This window comes from Leptosomus discolor, chromosome 13 (assembly GCF_034619465.1).
Source record: "Leptosomus discolor isolate bLepDis1 chromosome 13, bLepDis1.hap2, whole genome shotgun sequence".
Classification (NCBI taxonomy): domain Eukaryota; kingdom Metazoa; phylum Chordata; class Aves; order Leptosomiformes; family Leptosomidae; genus Leptosomus; species Leptosomus discolor.
Genome location: NC_141403.1, coordinates 17821616 through 17845869, shown reverse-complemented (window position 1 = coordinate 17845869; position 24254 = coordinate 17821616). Strand labels below are relative to the sequence as shown.

At 41.0% G+C, this 24254-nt stretch overlaps 1 protein-coding gene across 1 annotated transcript in view; it reads right to left on the bottom strand.

Annotated features, from left to right (window-relative positions):
• The window catches only part of DLGAP1 (DLG associated protein 1), a 138665-nt gene that overhangs the window by 69887 nt on the left and 44524 nt on the right, over nucleotides 1-24254 (bottom strand). Inside the window, 1 exon segment of the mRNA XM_086472754.1 lies at nucleotides 23317-23557. Coding sequence (XP_086328880.1) covers nucleotides 23317-23557 — 241 coding nt within the window.

Here is a 24254-nt window from a genome sequence, read left to right as displayed (position 1 = left end):
CTTAATTGAAATGAGATTAAATGAACAGGAATTAAAATAGAAGCCAATGTAAACCCACTGCATATATCTTATTACTATGAGGAGAAGAAAACATTAGTATTCAGATGAGACGCTTAATACTATCAGCACTTAGAAGACTGGAATCAGAATGTCCAGATTAACATTCAGGCTCTAATTCCCTTTTTAGTTCAGCTTTCTCATCAATGATACGGGGCTAATAATCCTTACTTTTCTCATTCATAGATTGTTTCAAGGATGAAAAATACAATGTCAATGTTGACTATTACCATAATTAGTTTTAAAAGTGTGAATGAAATCATGAAGATATATCAAAAAAGTAAAGAAATAGGGTATTTGAAACCATAACTGCACCACACTGAATTTGTCAGGAAATAATGAGTCTGATGAGGAAAAGAAATTAATCTTTTTTTCTTCACTGGCAAGGAAACACAATTTCAGAAATCACCATATGACTTTTTTTTTTTTCCCACATATTTCCCTCTAAAGAGGCCCATTCTGAAAATGTTTAGGGAGCCATTTTTGAGAGTTAAACCTATTACAGGTGCAACTATCTTTTGACATATGTATGGGTAGAGTCTAAGATTTTCACTTGAGAGAGCAGTGGTTGTACAGACAAAGAACAGGAGTAGTAAAATGTTGTAGTTAAGTGGATTCCAAAACACCTAGCGATATATAAAAAAGAAACTGCAAAGCCCTATTTAACTACCTAACTGTATTAAAAATAATTAACCCCTCCCACTTGGAGAATTCATGGAGAACATAAATGGCATAACTAACTACAGAAGGAAATAAAATCTCCTTAAAAATATCAAAATTAATGCCAGCAAAAGTAATCCATCAGAGTTTAAGATAACACATGACAAGCATAATTAACTTATTATTTTTACAGGCAGTCAGTAGAACAAGATGAATGACAAACCTTACAAGTTACAGCAATTTATCAGTCGCTTGTAAACTAGTTTAGCCGTATTGCCTTAAAAAGTGTGTTGCTATCTATCAGGTAATGGTCTGACTCCCGTTTTCACATCACCTGGTTACCTCTTCCCTACAGTGGATTTTCAGGACTCACTCCGCTGATAAACATGTGAGCGAAACGGTTTGTAAAATTTGGCCCTTTAACTTCTTTTACTCCTAATCTCAGCAAAATGTCACACCAACAAGCACCTGCTTATCATTCAAAGGAATGTTACTTAGTGGACATTGGCATGTTTCCTTTCAGAAGAGACAGTCAAAACTCAAGTCTTACACTTATCACTGAAACACAAAAATTCCTACCCACTTCATGCTTCTAGGCATTTCTAAATTAATACGAAGGCTTAAGCTCCAATGTGATTTTTTGGTATAATTTCATTTGTTTGGGTTGCAGGACCAGGAACCAATTTTGTTATTCTTTAAAAACAAACTCAAAGTAATCTTATACTCCTTTCTAAAAAATCTTCAGGAGCAATTAAGTGAATCAGGGATACCACATGGATAACCTATGGCAAGGTGTATGCAAAGGTCTACCTCTGCACACTGTTATTTGCTATGGAGAAGTGTCAATGCTGTTTATGACCTGAGGATCCATTTGTAAACTATGTAACGTGAGGATGAGACCAAAATGGCAGAATTTTAAAAGTGACTATAAAACTATCATATTTTGCATGCAGATACACTTGCCTGCATGGTGCTACACTGTTCTGTCCTGACTGATTAAAATCTGGAATCATTTTGAAATGAACCAACACGACATCAAAAGCACAACACTATGATACCGTAAGCGTGCTCTGTTTTGCTGCAGAAAGTGAATCCTTTATTAATTGCATTCATGGTTAATATGACAGTTATTTGAAGAAAAATAGTTTAATGATAGGCATTGGTCTAGATATTTAATTTCCACAGAAAAACAAGGAAGAGCATATGATACCATTTGGCTGTCATAAAATCCATGAAGATGTCATCCTTTGTCATTTCAAAGTAGCTTAAAAACCTTCAGCTAAGACATGCAGGTCTATCACTATGTCAAATCCCCAAGCTTCTAACACCAAACACGAGTAGTGTTGTCAGATCTGTCAAAACCCAAGAACTTCGGCAGATAGTGAATGCAGTATCGCTGACTCAGTTGTCACAGCTGGTCGTCTCTAGCGGGGCCTGCTGCGGGACCGGGTTGGGATACCTCTCTGGGAGGGCTCCAGGGCTCCCCGTCTCCCTCTGCTCCCAGCAGTCCCCTGGGGTGACCTTCTGGGCTTTCACCTTCTCTAAAATCCCTGGGTGAGCCTGAGCGCAGGGCGAGCTTTCTTGATGATGGAGGGCCAGTGAAGGGATTTAACAGGTGGCTGGTTGCTTGACTTTCTGTTTAATTGACCATCTTAATGCTCCTGAGATCAAATTATATTGTTTACAGTGTGTTATGAAACACTACTTTGGACACGGTATTTTTCATGACTATTGAAATCAAGTAACTGAATGCAAAGGGCAGCTGTTCAAGAAACATATTTTGCAGCCAACACCATATTGTATTACATTATACTACCAGAAGCACACAACGAATGTCAGGGGGTGTAAGTTTTCACTGGCCCAAGTCTTCTGTAGCTGCATCTTTCCTGAATGAAGACATATTATGAGAACAACTAAAAATATTTTAGAGTTTCAGTTTTCAAAGCATGATCTCCTGTAGAGTTATATGCCCAACTCTATATGGCTCCAGTTTTGAAATCATAAAGTCAAATATATGTATAAAACTTATGAAAGATTTTCATGCCAGAAATTGGTAATTTCAACTTTGATACATCAGGTCCTTACAGGGTTTGAAAGAAGCAGCTGCACAGAACAATTAGGCAGCTGGAGATCAACCCTCTGCAGTGATATAAAGCTCCAGTTTCTGAGCCCGCAGGGATATGAGATATCAGATTTTAAGTAGTGACGTCTTAACATGCAGAAAAGCTGTCACTGCTGTTTTCAGTTTCAAGAAGGGAAATTATTTCTGGGGGTAAAGCCAAATTTAAAGAGGAAACATTTTGGGGTATATTAAGGCTAAAGCTGGAAACTCTTTGAAATAGCAAACATGTTTGAAACAGCATAGTATAAGTCTTCCTTTCAAACAGTAATTATTGCAACATATGTATTTTCTGAAATACTTGATTTTTAGCCATGTTTATGATGTGTTCTAGTGCATTTGTGTGTGGTGACTCATACAGCCCAAAGACAAAATGGCAACAGCCTGTGGGATAACTTTATTCCAGCACTTTTCAGTCTCTGCAAATTTATTTTTAATAAAAGCTTTTTAATATTTGTAAATTAATTAGTTTAATATTATCAGCAGAGCTGTAGAGCCTTAAATACTGCGCAGAGAGCATACAAAAGTGCTCTACATATACTGACACTGAATTCTGCAAAAACTGGAGGGACCTCTCTCAGAACTAGCCAGCTTCTACAGGACCCCCAAGAGTGCTTAGCTCCATTTGCATCTTCTGCCTGTAAAAGAACTCCATGTGATAGTCGTTGAAATGACTTAAGAGCCTCATTATGAACACGAATGGTTACAAAAACCATATACTGGAGAACCCAGGGGAAAACACACACACAGGGCCATAAGCTACAATTTAAACTAAATTCAAGTTGGGGAGAAATCAGAGGACAGAAGTTTAGTTATAAAGTGTATATAATATATTTTTCTACATAATCAATATAGCCATACATCTGCACATAACACTTAAGCCTTCCTAGAGGATGCTGGAAGAACAATAAATGGCCTGTACTCAAAATATAAAAAATTATAGCCCTTATAAGCCTTAACTTAGCCCCATTGGCTATTCCTTCACAAAATGGCTAATAATTCAGTACACAGAAAAAGCAGTGCTCATCTGATCAGCAACTCTGCCAGACACCAGACTATGGCTTCTCCTTCTTGTTCAATGTGCAGTCCCATCATAGGTCTACTAAATACAGCTCACACTAGACCCAAAAGACAGAATTCCTGTCTTCCTTGGTGGCCAACCTTTTCTTTCAGACAAAAGTTCATTTATTTTAAAATCCCTTCTGAGGAAAGGGGAGGTTAATTACTCCCATTTCAGAGGTGGGGAATGTAGAAGCAGAACTGTTAAATTTAAGATTACCTACAATTCTGAGTGCCCAGTCTGATACGCTGAGTCATTTTCCAGATTGCCTCACCTCACATGCAAGGGAGAACTCCCTGTGACTTCAGCTCTACCTCAGCACTCCCACCAATGAAGTCTGCACCCATGCAGATCCATCTGCATACAGCCAGAGACCTGTGAAACAATGAACTCAAAGCAGGCAGACATGGCCCTGCCCATGGCAGGGGGGTTGGAAACTAGCTGGTCTTTAAAGGTCCCTTCCTGAACCATTCTGTGATTCTATGATATCTGCAGGAGACAACTTGTTGAACATCATACAGGAGCTTTGTGTCAGAAGCGGGGCATAATCCAGCTCTCTAGGGCAGTTTTCCATGGATTTAACTGTGAGTCCATTCTTTTTATCGCTGCAGTTCCCTGGTCTCATTTGGTACACACTTTCTTGCTTCTGCAACAAATGAATCTTGGGCTCAGAGGACGACACCTTCCCTTATTTCTCATTTCTAGACAACCCAGATTATCTCCTGAGTCCAGTCTGCTCCCCACAGAAGGCAGGCAGACACCTTCAGGAACACATAGTAATCCTTGTAATTAAGGATTGTGAAATACAATAGGCGCCTGATGGAGCCAAAATAAGACTGCATGGAAGTTTGTCTAGGGTTTTCTACTTTATGAATGCTTCGCTCGATGACTTTAGACATGTTATTTCAAAGTAATTTTGGGTGTATAATTTCCTGTGTTTGCAGAAAAACAATGAGAAAAAGTAAAAGAGAAATCTCCACTGCGAAGCATTACGCTGAAAGTCATAAACATCATTAAACGAGACTGAAATCCACCTCACTGCTGGGTGAAGCACCAGTGGTAACAGATACCAGAGGCTGTCACACTCCAGGTGGACCTGGAGAGGAGACATAAGCCTGTGGGCATTTACAGCTGAAGAAGAAAGGGAAACCTCGGCAACCCTTCCCAGGCTCTGAAGGGGAGTGTGGTATGCAGGGAATACAGGTTTCCACTTCTCACACAGCCTGCACCTTCTCTGCCCTTTCATCCAATTTGTTTCCATTTCTCTCTTTCTCCAGCCATCCCACACAATCCCAGCTCCCCCTCTTCCAGCAGTTATTCCTCTGGCATCTTCGCCTACTGCAGACACTCCCTGGCCATCCAAACCACAGTTTTCCCTTCCACGGTCCCAGCCACCACCCTCTGCCTCTGGTTTCAGGCTCCTTAGCAGTTTCTCTCTCCCAGCTTCTTCATCAAAATGTTCATCAGCCTTTTTTACTTCTGTGCAGTCTTGTTGAGTCACTTTGAGTCTTCTGTACTTTAAAAAACCAACTACCTCAGGTTAAAGTCTAGAAAAAAACTTAATTTTTTTCAAGTTTAAAAGCTTTTCAGGGTCTTTTGGGGAAAGTTACGATAAGGAATAGGCTGAATGTGATCTACCTCAAAACATCAACAGACTTGAGGTCCTGTCCCAGCTGGTCTCAGCAGAATCTCTCTCTGATCATGGTGGGTCCTCTTAGAGATCCCAGTTTAACACTTTTCCTCCTGTAGCTTGCTGCCTAAGTCTTCTTGTCTTGCCAGTCACCACCCTCTTAGTTTTTAGTCCCAGGCTTACCACAGTGCCATTCTGGCTCCTTGTCCATCCCAGAGTCATCAGCAGTTTATAGGTATCCTATGAGAAGACTGTTTTATCTTCCTGACATTTGCTCTTGCAGCTCCCAAGCCAGTTTGCTTAGGCAAACATGTGGCCCTGGGGTTGAACGTCTGTCTTCCAAGGTTTCATGCAAAAATGTTAACCATTTTTTTTTTTTTTAAAAACAAAGTACATCATCATGATGTGGTGCTTGAGGGTTTTTTCCCACCCCTCAGCATGTGAGAAAACTTTAGCCTTGGAATTAAAACCATCTTGTTGAACATGTTATGCATTATCTTTCTTTTTTAAAGATGATCATGGAAGACAGTAAGTGTTTACATTCTGCTTTAGTCTCTTTACTAGGAAACAATGCTTGCTACAAAATGACTTTAAGGGAACCAGACACCCATACATTAAGTGAAGATCTCTGGAAGAAATCATTAGATATTTGCTTTATGTTATCCCCTTTGTTCCAACATTAGCATATATGCATAAGTAAAACCAGTTGTTCTCAGGTCTTGCAAAGTGATCTCCATCTGTGTCAATGTGAAAGGCCAGTGAGCTGAAGCACTGCTTGGCAGGGCTTGCTGCTGAGGCTAATGAAGAACAAGCACGTGGGAGGAGGAACCAGCCACATCTCATTTTTGTCATTGGTCTGTTGGAAAGCTATGACCCACATTTGCAGCTGCCTCCAAGAAAGTTCTCATTTATTCATTTTCAGTTAGAAATGATCCTTTCTCAAAAGCACAAGCAAGTATCCTTCAGGGGAATGTGAATTCATAGAGCAACTTTCTGCCTGGGACAAATTCGTACCCTCAATGGAACTTATTGATGAAAGTAATGTAAAACAGGAAAAACCATTTAAAAATCTTTCAAGATCGAATAAAGCTGACAAACTAAAAATTAACAAAACTGAGGCACAACAGCGGCTTTCAAGAAAGTAAGCATTGTTTAGTAATAAATTTGCAAACCTCTACAACAGAACAGGCATATTTCTAGTACAGCACCTGTTGAAGTATCCTACTAGCCTTCCAAAACATCATTTCACATTCCTTGTTTCCAGGATCAGATGTCAGTCTCCTTGGAAGCAGGATATGCAGCAGATAATACCCTCTGTTACACTTTCAACAGCGCTTGCTAGTTGTCAACTTCCCAAGCACGTCGTTCTGGTTTTCGAAATGTTGTGGAAAAGAGTTTTCATTTTTGCAAATGAGGGGAATGACGGTATCATGGCAGTTGCATGATTTCCAGAAAAGTGAAAGACAAAGGGCATGCTGGCGAGGCTCGTGCTGGGCTGCAGTTCACACCCAAATGAACTGTCTGTCCCCAGCACTCGCTGCAGTTGTGAAATTCAGAGCTGTGCCTTGGCTGCTGCTAGCTACAGCATGGTACGGTCACACATCCCAGCCCATCAAGCACTCGGGCTATAAAGGAACTAGCACTAAGCACACCTGCACTGTTTTGTTGCGATTTCACAGATAACCTCAGCTGCTCAACTTCAAAAGACATGAAATAATGGATTTGCTTCTGATATCCAAAGTGGATAATCTAGGATGTATTTATTTCAGGGCCAAATTCACTCTGGCAAACAATGTTGCCTTCAGTGTTCAGTAAGAATTTTTAACATTTCAGTTAGAGTATATAAAAAGAAAAAAAGGATTAGCTCATCACTTTTCAGATATCAGAACTAGCTTTAATTCATACTGCTGCTATTATCAACCTAATTTTTGTAAAGGGAATTGTATTTAGTTTAATTTTTTTTCTGCTTCAAAACTAGTTCACAGTTTTGTATCTTGTGCTGCAGTAGATCCTTATGGCTAATTCTGACCCCATTAATGAGATGAGAGCCCCATGAAGGCATCAAATGAGACAAATCAGTACATGCATATGCAGTTATTAAAAAACTTTACCCTGTGACACACAGTCCATGCATCTGAACGAAATAATAGGCCTTATTTTTGCCCATAAATTTTACATTTTTTTAATTTATAAATTGAAAGAACACAATATACAGTAATTGTACTGTATTTGTCACAACTTGTTCAAACGAGATTTTTGTAAAAGAACAATCATGAAGAGGAATAGAGCCAGTCAGATTACTGGCAAAGCTTCCTGCTGAATATGATTAGATAAAGGGAAAACGGAGACTGGAGAAAATTGATCCTCTCAGCAGAATTTGCCATAATTATATGCAGGATGAGGAATTAGCTATTATTCTACTGTTAAATTCCTCAAGTGGCCAGAAGGAACACTCTTGCATAATCTGCTTTTTTGATGCAAAATGAAGATCCTGTTAAGAAAAACGGAGATGTGGCCGAACAAGTTCTATAAACCTGGTAATTTTTCTCCCTAAAGGTTAGACAGTAGAAGGATGTATTGGGATTGCCTTACCAGCACTTATGCAATAGCCCCTAGCTTCTGTTTAACAGAAGTTTTCATTTCAAGAAGTAAAATAATTGAATTTCACACATGCATTCATCCCTGGCAAATTGCAATGCCAAAAGCCTCTAAAGTCTCAAATACTATTCTTGTAAGGCAACCTCTTTGCAATGGTTCACTGCTACCATGACCTGTACTCTGCCCCATCGCAAGAGCGATCACATCGCTGTGAATCAAATTCTTGTGTTTTTACTAACACAACAGGACTTCTCTGACTGCAAGCTTCTGTTTATGCAAGGAACTCGTGGCTTGGAGCACAGCTTTCTCATTTCTACCTAATTCAAGCAGAGACAGTACTAATAAGATGAAATATTAATTTGGAGAAGATACAAATGACTCATTAAGACACACAGGGAGTAAGCTACGTAGCCTAACGAGGAGGAGGGATTGCCCTTAATGCCACTGAGTGCAGTGACACAGCAACAACGAAACTGTGACAGGTTGGCATTGGGGGCCCGTAGGCTAACAGCTGCGTTAGGTAACAGGAACGGTGAGCGCTGCTATACAAGTGGAAAACTTCCCAGTGCTTCCCCTTTCCCCAAATCAGAAGCCATTACACAATCATTCAAATTAGCAACATAAAACGGAATCAAAGGAAAAAGCAAACAAAAGCAAGAAGCTATGAAAAGGGACAGCTTCTCTGAAAGACAATTATATATGGTTAAAAAGAGTAAGAAAGAAACCCCACCGTGTTCAGTGTCCCTCTAGATAATCTAGCAATGATCTTTCCTTAAATGCAGTCTGCTCTGCTAATTCTCCCCATTTATTTTATTATAAATGTTGAAAACACGATGATTTTACAGCTCATGACTGGGTAGGTGATCTTCGCTGCAGTATTACTAAAAGCCACCCGTACCCAGTCTGCAGAGATGGCCTCACTGTAATTCTAACTGTCAAAATAACCAGTAATTAAAACATAAAAAAGAAAAGAAGGAAAAAGAAAATCTGATTTACTAGCACGGGCCCAGAAAAATCTCTCAAGTCGTCAGCACTGTGACACTATCATCTCTTTGCTTCCTGCAGCCTCCCATGTAACCCACTCCCTTTCTCCAGCCAGGAATGACACTTCTCTGCTGAAGCTGCCCAGTTTGTCCAACAGCACATTTGACTGTGGATGCACAAAATTCCCCTTCATGCTGACCAGAAGGGTGCAACCAGAAACCAGAAAATTAACATATAGGCAAAATTTAGAGGAAATGACTGTTACAGCCACGACTGATTAATATGTATGTGCACAGTGGGGAGAGTTGCAGACCAGTAACATTATGCAATAATGTTTTTAGCAGATATAAAATAGGGCTTTAACGGATACTATTCCAGAGAAAGCTGTATTCGAGAGGTGGCTGTACAGGTGGAAATTCAATTAAAGGCCTTCAGACAACAGCTTCAGCTATATATATGCCTTAACCAATGGGCAAGGGGCATCTGGGACACTGTCTGGCAGCTCTTCCCTAGAAATGCCTTTATTTATTCTGTACATACCACCAGCCAAGATGCAGCAAATATTTTTATGCCATATAATTTTTATATATTCTAATTCACATCTTCAAGATATGGGGGCAGACAGCAGTACACCTTTAGACTATCTCAGAATATATAGTTATGCACTACTGGATGGTAGTTCCTCAATTTTTGTGAAAATGTCAGTTGAAAAGTCTGTTATCCGACTGCTGGAGGTGTTGCTGGCTGGCAAACTAAAAGACAGCTACATTTTTCACAGGCAGGAAAATGTGAAAGATAAAAATCTGTGGCATAAACGTAAGTATGGATACAGCATTGGTTTTCTCCAAAGCAGTATTACAGAATGGTTGGAAAGCCATTATTTGTAAAAATCAGAATAAATGGCCTAGGAAAAATGGTGACTGACATGAGTGTCATGGGGTCATTAGATATAGTTTCCTAAACAGCAGTTTTTATTGAGTAAATGAGCTACCCCATTAGCTTCAGCTTGTCCCTGAACAAATCTTCATTAACCGAGCACTTCTGCCAAGCATGGCAAACAGCTCAGGCTTGATTATTGTGGGGAGTCACCAGGGACTGAGCCAGAGAAATCACAGTGTAAATACAAGTCTAGGAGAAGACATGCCAGTTGCCTTTAACATCAGCGAGCAGTAAAATACGGATTCAGTGGAGATAGAATCAGAAATCTGTAGTGAGAGTAAAGATGAATCAAAGTGCATGAAATTAAAAGTTCCTTACAAAAACACATTTTAAGCAGACAAACTGATAAGAATCAGGAAAGCAGCTAAAGTGAACAGCGGAAAGTTGACTGGCAGATGACTTGTGCATTGGCAGCACATGAAGCATTTGCAGGCCTTGTCCTACAAAATTATTTAATGACATTTCCACTTTTGCAACGTGAACTTCTTTTCACTTAAGCGATTTGAGAAATGCAACACTTTCCCTATTTGATGAAAAACCATGATTTTGTAACTTATTGCACTCAAAGGAAGATGAAGGCTAATTTGGATTTAAACTGCCCCAGCAGAAAGATACCCACTTCTTCCTGCTATGTTATCAAAAAGCAAACATGCACCAGTTTTATTTTACAAGTGAAATGTTTTTCATAACAATACGAATGAGCTAGATATTGCTGACAGCTTGAATTAATAATTTCCCTGGGCTTCTTTCCCTCTCCTAAGAAGCATAATGTCATGCTCCAATAACAATAACAGACTTTTCAGGAGAAAAAAGTCACAAAAGATTGTGCCAGATGATGCCAGTGCAGCCAGTGCACTTCAGTGTTAGGAGCTGACAATGCCTCAAGCCCCAAAGAAGTTAGTATCATGTTGAAAGCGAGAAAAAGTGTTTTTTGAAACAGGAAGCCTAGACCAGGTGGGTATGCCTAATCCTGCACCCATGGTTAATGTTACATGTTTCAAATTACTACACTGATGTGGCTCGACAACCACGGTGTTTATTTTTGGAGATTAGTGACAGCAGTTGGCATTATTTTGCAATTACACAGGTTCTGGTTTGGGATGAAAAGACTTTCTTCTTTGTGCTTCTGCATAGGCATTGGCCGGAATGCCACCCCAAAAAGAGTCCTTGACTCCTCCCCATGCACGCTGGAGAGTCTAAAGATGGAGTAAGGCTTCCTCTCCTCATCAGCAGTAGCTGGCAAAGTTAAGTTTTTTGCCAGCTCTTCAAAGGGGATGCAAAGGACACGCATGTACCAAACAATGTGTTGAGGAGGAGAAAACACAGATGGTTTGCAGGGTATTTGCACACATGATTGCAGTGCAAATAGAAATAATCTCTTTAATGGGGTCGTGCTAGTTTTGCAATGAGTTGTCTTTTTTTATCATCGCGTAGCACATGCACATGAAATATGGTGGCAGTGGTCAATTCATGATATGAATTTATAGGCAACAGATGCAAGGCACCCAGTATTGCTCCATTTCATTCTACTGAGCATGGTCTCCTTGCTAATTGTGGTGGTGGAAAGAACGATACAGACGCCCCTTCTGTCTTTTTCATTTATGAATGTTACAGAAACAATCTTGACATTGAGAAAAAATCAGTTTTTCTTGTGCTGCAAATTTGTCTCCTACTACAGCATTGGGAAAGTGTAAATATTTACCTCACTGACATTTCCCAGGATCTCAACTTTTCTAGCAGCATAGTGGAAAAAACAACCCAGCACTTGAAAATACTCCCCAGAAATTATGTTTTGCAAGCCATTTCTGTAATATTCCCTAGGATCTGGTTGCACAATTTAATCTTTTGACAGAAAAAGGACTAGAAATGCTTACATTTGTATCTTCTAAAAAAAATCATAAACTGGATTCCAACAGATTCATGCGCCTGACCCAGACTCTTCTCGCTATAAAGGCACCTGCACTGAAACAGAGGAGCCAGATGTTTCTGTGACGCCAGGCATATGGAAATTATGAGCTGGTTCTATGATGCTGGCAGCTGAGGACACTCAGCACCTCTTACATTTAGACCCTCAACAAGCAAAGTTTGCAGGAAAAGAAAGATCTGTCTCGCTTTTGCAGCTTAACAGACTGCTCTGAGCTGCAATATTGTACTTAAAATATTAAAAAATGTATCTGCAAAACAGATAAGGGAAAGCATTACCCTTCACTTGATGAAATTCCAACACTGCTGCTGCAGTTCCACAAATTCCCACAGCTATTTAAGCTTTCTATCCAGTGCCTACTCTTATCTGTCATGTTCATTATTTCCCATTCACTAGTTTTGCCAGCCTTTTGAATGCAATAAAGGGATTCTGGACACCATTAATTTGATGACCATCTCATATCCCTCTATATCTTCTGCCTGCAGGGAAACTGGAGACTTATCACAACCAGAAAACATGTTATAAAATAAGTGTTAAAACCTGGGTACACTGGGGGATCAAACAGCATCAATAAAATGTGCTAGATACCACACCATCTCCATCTAGTCTACACACCCAGTCACAAGTGATGAAGGAATGAAGAGCTTTTTGGACAAACTCAGGTTAAAAGCTCTATGCACCTATTTCTCACCATCAACTATTCACACAGGGAAAGGTGTTACTGATTCTGTATTTTGTTGAAATTAATGACTTTTGAAGTGCAGGACACATTTCTGTTTTATAAAACTGTTCTGGACTAATTTTGCTACTCAAAATCTGTTTCTTCCTTGTCCTTTTCCCCTCCCCTTTTGTCACTTCTCACTTTTTTTTTTTTTTTTTCTTAACCATAAAACTCTTTTCTCTTCAATGAAAGGAGGTACGCTGAATTAGGGAAAAGAGTATAATATTAGAGTAAAAACTGCTTTAACTCCTACTTATTTACAGATACGTATTTTCTCCATTGGTGCATGTCACCTGTAGGGTGGGCTATTACATCTTATTAAATAAAATAAACCCCACCCACATGCTTTCAGCCTCAGTACCCCTTCACCCTAGAGCTGTTAGTCAACCATCCCACTCAAGCTCACAGGACATAAGACCAAACTTTGTACTCAGTGTGAGCCTTCTCAACTAAGTCATACATACTCTCCACCAGGGAGATACCTACACACGTTACATTCTCGGTAAGCACTGACAGAAACAGGAAAAGGCTCTCAGGGCTGCAGCACACGTGTGCAGCCCAGAAAGGGGGATGTCTGGGAAGGTAAACCAGATTATGGGAGGGTGTTCTCATGCATAATGCCACGGGTAATCTGCGGAAGTATGCGACACCAGAACAGAGGTTGATGGGCCGCAGCCTGCAGAGTCCATGTAGACAAGGAGTGCCTGTTCAAGCATTAGCCTCGCAGTCGCTGGCATGAGGTGAAACACAGCTGCCCATTGACACAGACCGACACTGTACACATTTGGGTGAACGTGATGCAGCTTTTCAGCTGTGGATAAAGTCCTAGAGGGATATTTCAGAAGGGTGACTGTTGGTATTGGAAATCTTATGTTAATGACGTCTTGCCCTTATTTTTCTCCCTTTTTCTGAAAAGAGAATAAGCATTTTGGTTTTAGCTGTGCATTAGTATCACTTTTAACATGATCTAACTTCTCCACAGCAACATCTCAGAAAGAGATGGCATAAAGCAATACATACAAGGACAGAGCCAGCTCCCTTGGAAGTATGTAACAAGACAATACTTGACTTCATCTAGATCAGAGCATGCAGCCTTGCAAACCATGCCATCAGAGCTTCCAATACAGATGCAATACTTCCTCTCACCCCACATCCATCTCTCTGAGTACCTTCTTCCCCTTCTTCCCTTTTTTTTTTTCTTTAAGAAGAGGCAAATGGTAAAATGTCATATGAAGTTCAGGGAACGGTGTGAGGTGAGACAGGTAAGGCCACAGCACCAGGCGACAGCTGATTCTGTCACCTGGGTGCAAACTACCCTTCACACAAAACGGAAAGCGGCAGATTTTCTCAAGGCTTCCTGAGGTAGTCAGAACGGGGCTAGTAGTTCATGGATGGGTTGGGTTTTATTCATAGCTTATTTGGTTTTGCTCTACTAAGACCCTGGCTTTTTTCTGCTACAGATGTACATCATTTTATTTGACTCTTAGCAAAGTACAGGAGAAGAGAGTTAAAGAAATTGAGAGCAAGGAATTTCAAAACATAAAGAGCTGGCTTCATTTAAACAAAGAAAGAGTCTGCCAGCATTTATTTTGTTATACTGTTACAGTGTTCTGACTTCCATATAAACCTTCCCAGAGGGATACAGATCTACATTTTACTCTAGCTAAAGACAGAATTAATTTGAAAAATCATTACAGCAAAGAGAATGGTTATCAAGCCACCACCGTCTCGACTGCGCAGAGACAAAAAGTAGGTGTCTTTCTCAACAGAACAAGCAAGAGATCTGTCACAGAAGCAAGTTCTGTGATATTATTTATTGTTTTTTGGGTTTTGTTGGGTTTTTTTTCTCCTCTGGTAGCTTAGCTCAAATCCTTGATCAAAGCAACTAGGAATTGTTCTGCTCAGATGGCTTACTGCATTTTAAGTGGAATGCAATTTAGCGCTCTCCCATCTGACCAAAGCCAAACTCAGTAAGGGAAAACAATTTCCAAAGACCAATATATCCATTTCCCCCTCGAGAGGCCAGACAAAGGTTGTGGCATTAGAACAGATTACCAGCATCTGCCCACAGTGTCGCTTTGATAAAACAGACTATTAGACTGTGATGGCAGCTAGACTGTCCGCCTTTGCAAAATAACATTAGGCGTTCTCCAGATCCCAGTGTTTGAGTTGTATCGTGCTTTGTTATTGAGCACTGTAAGAAGCAGCGCAGTAAGATCAGTGTAACAGCAAGAAATAAAAAGAGTGAATCACATCTCTGTGTATACTTCTAAGCTTCTCTAATTTTTTTTAAAGTATACATTTCTTTGCTGCCATATTTCCTTTGGGTTTATCTGTGGTATTACTACAGAAAAAAGGCAGCCTCTGTTTCAAAAAGTGGTTAATAATATACGCACCCCATAGTCCACCATAGCTTCAAAGAGCCAATTACTGATAGACTGTTGTATAAACACATATTTAGGAAGCATGAAAATGTGCAATTATTTACTGGATCCAGTACCTAATGCATCATATCTGAGCTCTGAAATGGGAATTACTGACGTGATGAAATATAACGGCTCCAAACAAATTGCTGTAGCGCAAGAGGGGCCCTGCAGAGCTGTACTCATTAAACCCACTTATTAAAAACTCTTACTTAGTTTTTTGAAAATCCAAAATCACTCAGTCACTTTAAAAAGTCCACCATCACCAAATATCTTCTCTGTAACTTCTTGGAAAATGCTATGGCTCAAGACAGCTTTGTAATTATTATACCTGAGGACAACCACAATAGTCACATTTGCCTTAAAGAAATGACATGGAACTTGCTGCGGGCGGGTGGCAACACATTGCTGAAGCCTGGACAGCAGCACGCACTAAAAGGAACAACCTGAACTATTTTTGCACACTGGAGGTATTAATTAAGCATAGGCCCTTCAGGAAAGAGGCCTAAGCCTAGCTTCCCAAAAGACAACTGTAGTTAAAAGCCACCACACTAGTCTATTTTAGGAAAATGGCAGGAATTATTACTGAAAATGTGATCGCATTATATAAATTGGGGCATGTCTTCAGCTTACTGATTCAGCTCATTTTGGTTACTGCCACCACAAAAACACTGCACTGGAAATAAGCCAGAACAAAGAAAAGACTCAGGTCTTTGTTGTATTTCTCCATAAAGTGAAGATGGAATTATTTGCCCTTCACTTGTTATTGGCATCTTAGCTGAGGGCCAATGTATTCCTGATGCCCAGAGTTCTGTTCTTTTAGATCAATGACCAGTCCCTGAGAACAACAATTTTGGATAAAGGTTATACTGCCCTCCCACAATTTGCAAGTGGAAACGGACCGTGGTTTTATTTTATATTCTGCTGCCCATTCTACCGGTAGGTTGCAATTACAAGCCAGCACTGCTACGGGAAACCTGCTTCCTTGCAGTGTGATTCCAGGCATTATTTCAAAGGGGGTTGCTTCCTACTCCTGCCTGCAAGTCAGAATACATTGTCCCCAAAACCGCAGATACACGAGGCTGCCGAGTCAGAGCTGTTGAGGTCACATCAGCCTCGCCCTGCACCTGAGCACACTGTTAGGACACCAGACCTGAACTAAACTGCTGCCTCTACCTGAGGAAGACCTGTCAGCCAGCCCAAGCTTGACGGCAAAGGGTAGACTTACCTTGCAGCAAAGAGCAGAAGAGACGGTTGATTTAGCCACTGCTTCCTGGATTGTGGCAAAATCACTGAGGTTTCATGTTTGTTTATAGGCTTAGAAAACAGTTAATTCTCAGCTAATGAGACTTGAGGCATGCAGTGCTCAGTCAACACAGCAACCTTCAAATCACTATTTTGCCTGTAATACCCTCCTGTACCTTTGTTACAGTAAATCAAGCGGTATTTCGCCTCAGCTAGGTGCTGGACATTCAGGCGCTTTGATATGCTCAGACAGACATGGCTGCAGGCTCCATCAGAGGTACCTACACTGAGAATGGGTACTTCAGCAGGAGTGGGGGCACAACTGTGGGACCAGGGCTGTCTCACTGCATTCATGCACCAAGGTGTCTCCACCTAACTGGGCCCCTGGACACTCCTACAACAATCTCCAGACAGCACGGTATCTGATAACAGACATACCTAGTGTGAAGCAAAAGCATAGCTCAAATCCAAATGTGATCTGTACTCCTTTAGGAGAACTATATAAGTCTGATCAGTGTGTGCAGTATAATCAAAGGAAATGAATTAATGGAAGAATACATTTAGCCGCATTCCACACAGACATATGCAAAGGGCTTCCATACAACTTTTCATCTCTGTAAAGAAATCAATAAGAGACTGATAAATAATGAAACATTACATTTTATGTAACTAATTACTACATCCTCTTTATTTGTGCTGCCACTAGATAAACAATCTCCTTAAGAGTTCTTTTCATCGAACGATACAGATTTCTGCTAAAGATCTCCTTCTGAAAAATCACGTTTTTTTCCTGTTTCATTTGAGACTGTCAAATTTACAGGCCTGATGGCCATCCTATTCCCAGCACCAGAAAAGGCCCATGGGGTCCTGCAGAGCAGCAGGCTGAGCAGCAGTCTGCGGTGTACCCTTGCACTCAGGACAGCTGACTGCATGCCAGGCAGTCTTTGGCAAAGCACAGCTGTCAGTTTGAGGAGGTGTAGTGCTGGTGAGACCACATCTCAGGTCTGTGCCCAGTGTGGCACTCCCCAGCATGAGAGAGTTAGTGGGGCTGGAGTGTGATGTACCCATTTTCAGCCTTGGAGATGTCCAAGTCGTTCGGACAACTGAAGTCAACCACACAAGCACTATCTGAACAAAACAGCAGAGTTGTTCTGTGCTTCTGGAAGTATTTGCAAAGTAGAAAACCACATTCCTTCAGACATTTTAAGATCACAGTTTTGAATGATTAAGATCTTTCTCATACTCTTAACTCACTAAGAGCCTTAGCCCAAACGTTTAGAAGCATATTGAGCAAATGAAGAGTTAAGAATAGTAAGCAAAGATTGAATACCAAAGGGTATTACAAGTCTTTAATTTCCTGCATTTGAAACACATTTATAACTTTGGAGACCACTTTTAACTCCTCTAAGCTTTACATTTTCACAGGTGGACAAAAAGATAGGCCATACCCTATAAAACAAGGTCCTTCTCTCACCCTTTCTCTTTAGGAAGTTCTGAGCTTTTGCTTGCCCTTGTGCTTACGGTTATGCTCAGCATGTTGCCTTGAGCCTTACCTGAAATTGCAATGACTGAGCAATTTCCTGAAGTGCTGTCAGGGAAAGAGGACTTGTCATAAAGAAACCAAAACAACCAAGCTCCAGGGTGAATGCCACAGGTTGTCTCAGATAGGATCAAACAGTTTAAATTCAATATTCATAATCACATAGAGAAAAGAGTTGGAACCAGGGAGGAAGACAATGTAATACATTCCCCTACCCAACGTCACTTAAATTGTAAACAGCTGTAACCACCAAATATTCTTAAAGTAGAGGCCTGTGCAATTTTTATTCCAATAATCCTTGTGTTTCAGGCCACAAAGTTCCATGTGTCTTCAGGACATACAGGCTTTACAACCAAAAGGTAAAATGGAATTTATCAAACTTCCTGTTCTCAGGAACTACACCACGTGCAAACTGACCTGGTGCAACCTGCTAAATATTTAGGTAGCCTTTCCACGGCTGACTTTTTCTCATGACTCAGTCCTGCTCCTTCTCAGGCACTTATTATTGGAGCAATTTGCATGACTGCCTTGCATCATGCTTTAAGCCAGTTAGAAATGTTCCAGTGAGAGCTCTGTTTTGACCTTCTCTCATTAAAAACTTCCACTGGCTTCATAAACATGGGGGTTTTTGGTGTGACGTGGAGCTTAACTTTTATAAAACTGACTTCTGGGATGGACAAGATGAAACTTGCTCTAGCTACAGTTAGATGCCTCTGAGATTGGAAACAGTGTTCTTCTCCAAGGTCAGCTCCTCATTAGTAAAGGAAAACATTTTTAAGTGCTGGTTTAAGCAATTTGATAGCAGATCCAACGGCAGACTGCATTTCAGGATTACTCAAGAAAACAGAGGAAATGAACCATTTAAATTCTTTGTCAAACAGTTTTCTACACTCTTCAAATCTATTTTAAGGTTCAACATCTGCATGGTGGCCTTAACTTAGTTATATTTCTTCAGACCTACTGAAATATCTTAATTTTGATACAGATCCAGAAACAATTCTAGCTTCAACTACAAATCAAATTTCAGATCCTAATTCCTTGTTTCTTTTTAGACAGAACAGTCTCTCAAAGGGCAGTTCTGAGGAGTCCAAAAGAGCTTGGACACAGCTGGCATGCAGTCAGTCACAGCTTCCTTCTCCACAGGATTTGATTTTATTTTTGAATTCTGGCTGGCACAAGTCTATTTTTAAAGCTGTTTGCATTTTTCTTTCTTTCTTTTTTTTTTTTTTTTTTTTTTTTTTAATTGGCTACGCAGCACCATAGAGATTTTCCCACAAAATACCTGACCCCTCTTGGTCAGATTTTCCAACGAAAGGAAGGAAAACAGCTTGCTCAGCTGAAGCACCATAATTAGCATATATTGTGATAACTCTCAGTCCTTCTCTAACCGGCTGATTTCCTTGGGATTTTTTGCTTCTTTTGATTTTAAGTGTAATATTGCTGAGAATCACCAGATGGCATTGCTGCAGATAATTTTGATATTTCTGTGTATCTGACTGTACAGAGCATAGATACTGAGAAAATACTTACTGCAACGTAGTGCAGAGTTTTTCCTGATGTTACTACTTGAGCTCTGTTACAGAGAGGTCATTTTCAAACTAAACATACCCAATCTCAATTATGTATTTGCATCCGCATGTGCTAATGCCTGAGCGCTCACAATGTCATAAGGTTTGTTTGCAGCCAAGGAACAGGAATGGCTGCACAGGCATCGTTTAGAAACACAGACACAAGAAATGCTGGAGAAAGATGGTCTTCAGACTACTTTAAAATTCCATTGCTTCTTAACTACTGTATTCTTTAAGCTCATTGAAATGATTTACAGACTTTCGAAATTGTTAAAAGGCTACCTATTTAGTGACTGAATCTGTTGGCTGAGGAGTTTCAGTTACAATGGTTGTTGCATCTGCAAATAACCTGGGATCAAATTATGTAATAACTCACAGCTCATTAAATTCCTCCAAAGAGACCAAATGACATGGGTGGTAATTTTTAGTGCAGGCTATGGTGTATAACATATGCCAGCACTTCAGAGCTGCTGTAGCTCCCGTCCTGCACAGCCCTGCTCCCAGGGATGGGCCCTGGCCAGTGCAGGGTGCAGTTGCCTCTGCGGGCACGACTGATGCTGAGTGAACAAATACAAGGGTGAACGGACCTTTTCAACTGCTTAGCTTTCAAGGCATGATGAAGTTGTGACATGGCACTTATTTCTATTTCCATATAAAGTGGTACGATGGTATTTTCTCTTCTTCATTTCAAATTCCCTCATTTAAGAACAAGGATAAATCATCATTTTACGTACAAGATTGCCTTACGGACAAAGCACTCGCCTCCCAGATACATGCAGAAACTTCACTTTGGTGAGGTTACGATTTTTTTTCCCCGCTCACAGTACAACACTTCAACCCATTAATGACAACAGGTTTGTGTCTGCAGCCCCATTTTCACACTTGGGCTCGGTTTCAGCCAGATGCAGTCACCCCGCAGCAGCACCAAGACCAGGGCAGGCTGCAGAGGCCACCAGCTGGGCAGCCACCCACCGCTGAGCTCTGCGCCGCAGCTAGCACGCTAGCACCGGATTTATAGCTAGATTGAGCACATCCTCAGGAACTGAACAGATACGTCACTAGACACGTATTCCTAATTTCAGAACTAAACCCCCAACATTATGTGGCAAAAGGGAATTAAAACCTGAGGCTGCAACCACTATAGCATAAGCTAACAGGCAGAGGTCAGTGTGATTTTTGCCCATAGTGCTTGCTTAATATTTTTATCCAGATGCCCTGGAAAGCTGTGGGTCATTGCTCTGGAGGAATATTTTTGAACACAGTGTACAGGCAGCTCTGTTTTGTTTTCCATCATCGTGAAGTTGGCATTTTCTTGGGATTCCAACAGTCAAAGAATTTCCCAGTATCAGTTTTGTGCATTATGAATGAAAAAAGCCAAGTCCCTGAAGGAACTGCTAGTGTTGCTGAAAGGAACCTTGCTTGGTAGAACAGGCAGAGGTGTTTTTGTGGCAGAAGGACAGGTCTCTCATTTGGGGATGTTAAATCTCTATTTTAGATCATAACTGCCCTTATGTCTCCCACAAAGGCATTTGAAACATCACCTCAGTGGAGGTAAGTCTGAGATACTGTTCTCCTTTCTTCACATCTGCCTAGCTGTTGTGCCATTTCCCATTTTATTGAAGGAGATATTAATAGATACCATCCACAATACCTTTCGTGTTTCTCTTCTGTGAGCCAGCCACAGGCAACAGCAAGGTAGTCAAGGTAGATGCTTTTGGATGGAATTAATTCAGCTCTAATCCCCATTAAACGGATAGAGGTATATAAGTCAGGTAGTAAAAGAGACAAGTTGTCTGAAATGCTACCAGCGCAAGGGATGGGCCCTTGGGAGCCCAAGAATTAAAAATAAGAAAGATAACTCAGTAAAATTCCCACAGCAGAAAACAGATACTCACAGCAGTCTTTAAATGCTCCTATGGATGTCCAAAGGGAGGGCTGCAAATCATTCCTCTCTCTGCATTTTAAGGGGCTGACTACAGAAGCAGTAACCCAAGATAAACCCACTGGATTATATTTTTCAATAACATAGCTTTGTTCATATAACTTTTTAATAGAGTCAGGTGCCCAGAGAAGAGACCAGGCCTCTGTTTGTGGTTGTACTACAAAAAAGGAGCATAAACAAGAGACAGTTTACAATTATTTTCCTCTTGCAGGTTTTCTAGTGTTTTTGGCTGATACATACAGCCCACCTTCTCCATTTACACACCATCATCCTCAAACACAGGCACCATTTTTCTAAGTGACAGAAACAACCTCTTATAGAAAGATAATTTAAAAAGAGTTATTCTCTTCTGTATTAATGACTATGGTTATTTTTATAAACGAAAAGTGTTAACAAAGCCATTCTCAAAGAACTGAAAAACCACGTTGGCACACCCAATTTGATCTAACAAAGGCAAATGCACACTGAAAAATCCCTGAAAACTCCCATCCTTCAGCTTTTGCCTCAGAACACATTTGACACAAGCTAATACCACACAATGAAGTAACACACACCTTATGTAAATCCTGTCTTTCTGGTGTGATGCAAACCCTGCATGCATGCAAGAACTGCTTTTATAGCAGAAGTCTTGTCATGTGAATACTATTTCTTAAGCATTAGTGATTTAGATGAGAACTGCTCTGCAGCATTTGTTAAAAATGCTTTGATGTGTGTGATGTACTGCCAAAGTATTTCCAACAGTGCTTAAACTTGTACTTTTAGAAAAATCATGAATTAAGATGAACATTTTTGGTGAAAGGATTTCAAGTGTCCTTTGATGACATAAACCAATCGACAAGCAGCTTTAAAACAGACTGGAGTGAGAGATAAGGGACTTACAAGGTATAAACAACTGCACCTGTGAGATAACACACAAAAAAGCAAAAGTTTACAGTACAGAAAACAGAAATTAAAGAACTGGGAAAAGAGATAGTAGGGACAGTGAAATACTTATGACAGTCAATATTAGTCATGAATATGAATAGTACACGAATAGTAAATGAAGCTTGTGTAAAGCAGTGGAATGAATGCAGAGAAGACAAAAGAAAGAGGCCCCCTCTCATCCTCCCACAGGGAAGTGCACACACATGTAACGGCTCCTGCCTCTTGCTTTCCCGAATGAGAGACGTAGATTTGGATTTTGGTTTCTGACTTGCTTTTTCTTCCCCTTAAGCTCTAATTTTGATGACAGAATCTGGAATTCACCATGGTTATTTCCGAAAGAAAAGCAATCTCAAACATTAAAAGGAAGGTTTGTAAGTCTCACATTTAGACTGAAACCTCTCTCTCCTGCAAGGCTTGAGCAGTTAGAACTGCAGAAAGAATAACAGCAAGATGCCAACATGCATGTTTTGACCAGTAGATCTTCCCTTCTTCATTCCCGCCTCGGAGATATGGCCTAGAGAGCTGTAACAGTCTCTCGGAGCCATTAAACAACACATCCAATAACTTGTAACTTTTAGAAAAGACAAAGATCACCTCATCTTTGTAGAAAAACTCAGCAGAGGGACCCTCCTCTGCTGGTAAGAGCCAGCAGAGCTGGTAACCCAGAGGCTTCTTGTTCAGCCTTGCCAAACTGAGAAGGCTCTTTTGGGGAGGAGAGCAAGACGAGACATGACCTTGGACTTCCCTTCTATGTGTGTTTAGCCCAGAATAAATTAGCTTGGATGCAGGAGGCACCACAACTGCATCAGCCTTGATCTGTGCATAGTTTTAGGCTGATTAGTCTGTCCAGCTCCATGGTGAAACACAGACTCTCTATGGGTTTGGTGTCCGACAGAGAAGAGCTCATCATTGATCTGATGGAACTGCACAGAAAGGTACCTTCCTTTTCTGCCACCACTGGATTTCCCTTTTTGTTACTCACCAGTACTGCTCTGGATCGTCCTCACTGTGGTGGTGGTACGTGGGGGAGATGAGGACCGCAGCGATATGCACTCGTCGTCCTGGGAACAGCCCTTCTCAATGGCTCTGACGTAGCTGTGGCTCCTCATGCGGAAGCAGCCCGGCATGGGCAGATCCAGTGCCTCCACTGCCTGAGACTCGAGTTCGCTGAACACTGACTCGCAGACGGATTCGAACTGACCGTTCACCTCCATCTCACTCACCTGCAGGCAAAGACCGGGCAGGTTCAGTACATCCCATACACCAGCCTACCTGGTACAAACAAGCTACAGTAGCACTATGGCCAACATCTGTTAGAAGATCCACTCACACATGAAGAACAGTTGACTGGCACATAAACATGTCCCATTTTATAAAGCAACAATTGTTAGGGGGAGAAAAAAAATGTACAAAAAGGGGAGACAGAGGCTTAGGCAGAGAATCAGCAGAGTTTAGGCTCTTGGTTCCTGCCAAGAGTGGTGGGAAGCTGGAATTCCTCATATCAGCATCTGGTTTATCTCACCCTGGGCCCACAGCAGAGTTTGAACCTCTGGCCGCTATGACCATAAACCAAACATCACTCTTTGGAGGGAGAGGGAAAAAACAGGTCAGCTTAACCCCAGTACACATTCAATGCAACCCACAGGCAACCATGGTGATAGACTTGAGGGCTGGGAAGCTCGAGAGTAGAAGTGGTAACAAACGCTTTGGGAAGGGCAGGCTGACAAGGGAACCAGGTTTGCTGCAGGGGAAAGATGTTTGTATAACTGCATCTCTGGGCTGACTCCTTTGGCTGAGAGCGAGAGATGCAAGGGAACCCTTAGACCCTTTGTGGAGCAGACACTAGGTGGTGACAGAGACTCGCACTCACACAGGTTGAAGACCATTCAAAAGCACGTGGCCTTGCTGCAGGTCTTACAA